This window comes from Opisthorchis viverrini (assembly GCF_000715545.1).
Source record: "Opisthorchis viverrini unplaced genomic scaffold opera_v5_229, whole genome shotgun sequence".
Classification (NCBI taxonomy): Eukaryota; Metazoa; Platyhelminthes; class Trematoda; order Opisthorchiida; family Opisthorchiidae; genus Opisthorchis; species Opisthorchis viverrini.
Window position 1 is genome coordinate 320,621 of NW_008751888.1, and position 2,006 is coordinate 322,626.

The 2,006-nt window shown below is 44.2% G+C and overlaps 1 protein-coding gene across 1 annotated transcript in view; it reads left to right on the forward strand.

Moving 5' to 3' along the window:
- Positions 1–2,006, forward strand: part of T265_08692 (hypothetical protein) — a gene marked incomplete at both ends in the record, with an annotated part of 83,898 nt that overhangs the window by 16,778 nt on the left and 65,114 nt on the right. Inside the window, 2 exons of the mRNA XM_009174566.1 lie at positions 1,060–1,312; positions 1,372–1,431. Of these exons, the coding sequence (XP_009172830.1) occupies positions 1,060–1,312; positions 1,372–1,431 (313 nt within the window). The remainder of the gene's footprint in view (positions 1–1,059; positions 1,313–1,371; positions 1,432–2,006) is intronic.

A 2,006-nucleotide genomic window follows, 5' to 3' on the forward strand; every position in this document is an offset into this window, starting at 1 on the left:
GATTTATGCACCAATTTACCAGCTCGCGCGTGCAGTGCGCAGCTACCTACCCCCCCCCCAAATCATCGGTGAACGAAACTGTGGCAGCTACAACCACTGTACGACGAGTACGCGGTTCTTACAGCTGACGATGATGAGTTCGAACCCATCCTTTGCATCTCGACTGCAGCTGTGTAGGCTTGGGCAACGTGGCGATATCGCAACCCTGTTGCTTCCTTCGAGTGGCATGCAGCTAGCCACTGGAAGGTTGCCACAGCTAGACAATTATTTATCCAATTAATGAATCAATCAGCCATTGCTATGCCTTGTATGGAGAGTATTGATCGATTTCAATTGTCTTCCACAGTTGCCTTTTTACTGCCAAGTCTTGCATTCTTGTATTGACGATAGATATAGCTGTCACTTTTGGACGATACTTTATACACGCAGATTCATTTTCTATTTAGTGAGCGCGTTCATTGAGGGAAGATATTTGTCCTGGTTTTCTCATTCCATAAGTCTGTGCGCTTCTGTGAAATGAAGGCGGGAGTTCAAAAGGTTCAAATTAAGTGTTCAACTCTCCAAAATTGATGAGTGCGGCCCATAAGAGTCCAGGCCTAGAGGCATTTATTTGAGCACGTTACGCAATAAAGTGGGTAAGATTTCTGTATAAATTGAGAAGTTTGGTCGGGCCAACGAAGTTTGTCTACGCTTGAAAGTCTGCGACTTTTCAGGGTACAGCATATGACAGATCAACCCAAACTCAGCAAACAGATCTGCGACCACTCGATCAATCATTAAAAACCTGAGTGTGGTTCTCATGATATTCATTCGTATGAGTAGTGCCACGGTGTTTGTTAAGTGTTGCCATCTGAGAGGTATTTACAAATTTAAACCTGAAGCTTCTTGGTAATCCAATTGCAGTTTGACATATTTCATCCGGTTGAAACCCCTCATTCAGTTTTCTCTTCAGCTTATCTAATCCTGTTTCCATCTTCCATCCGTTTTGGCGCAAAGTATTTCACCGCCATTCTCTTGTTTTCACTCATCTTATCCTCCGGTTTTTCTTTGTTTTCCCAGAAGGGCATTTCATTCACATATCCAACGTTTTGTTACACAAGACGCACGTGACAATCATCTTGATTTAAGCTGGGTCCCTGTGCTGATCGATCTCGCACACGCGGTTTGCGATGTCGTCAGTTTTGATATTCGATCTAGTGGTCTTCGACCCTCGGTGAAAACCGTCAGCGGAAGTGCATCAGAGGCAAGTTCCAACACCTCTCGACGTGTCTATTCGACGATGGATATTCGATACTACGTTCACATAAAAAAGGTGAGTTCCACATCTTGTACATCTGAATGTGTTATATCTGATTTCTGTCCTTGCTTCAGTGCCTAGGAAAACAGACCTATTCGACGATGGATATTCGATACTACGTTCACATAAAAAAGGTGAGTTCCACATCTTGTACATCTGAATGTGTTATATCTGATTTCTGTCCTTGCTTCAGTGCCTAGTGCCGAAAACAGACTCGCCGCCGATAAGAAACACAACAGATTTAATGCAACAAGTTAGTGCGAAGATACAACCGCCTCGCGCTATGTATTGAGTGTGTGTGACCTTGATTCAAGGTTGTCTGATCGGCGTTTAGTGGAGTTTGAGGGTCTCAGTAGGTTTCGGGTATTTCGGAATAATCTTCAGGACTTTCCTGACAGAATACAATGGATTCGTTTTATTTTTTGGTCCCCTCTGCCGCTCAAGCTTTCCGGATGCTTTTTTATTGTTATTCTACCGTATTTCAAATGGGAGCAGCCTGTCTCATTCCGTCCTCCGGTATGCACTTTGCACCCACAAAGTGTTAGGTCATGCTTGTGGACGTGCAGTCACTGAATATGCCACTTATGATCCAGGGAGAGACACTGGAAGTTGTGGAGCGTTTTACGTATCTTGGAAGTTGTATTAGTTCTGACTGTAGTGTGACAGATGAGGTGAATGCACGAATCTGCAAGGCTCGGGCCGCGTTTGC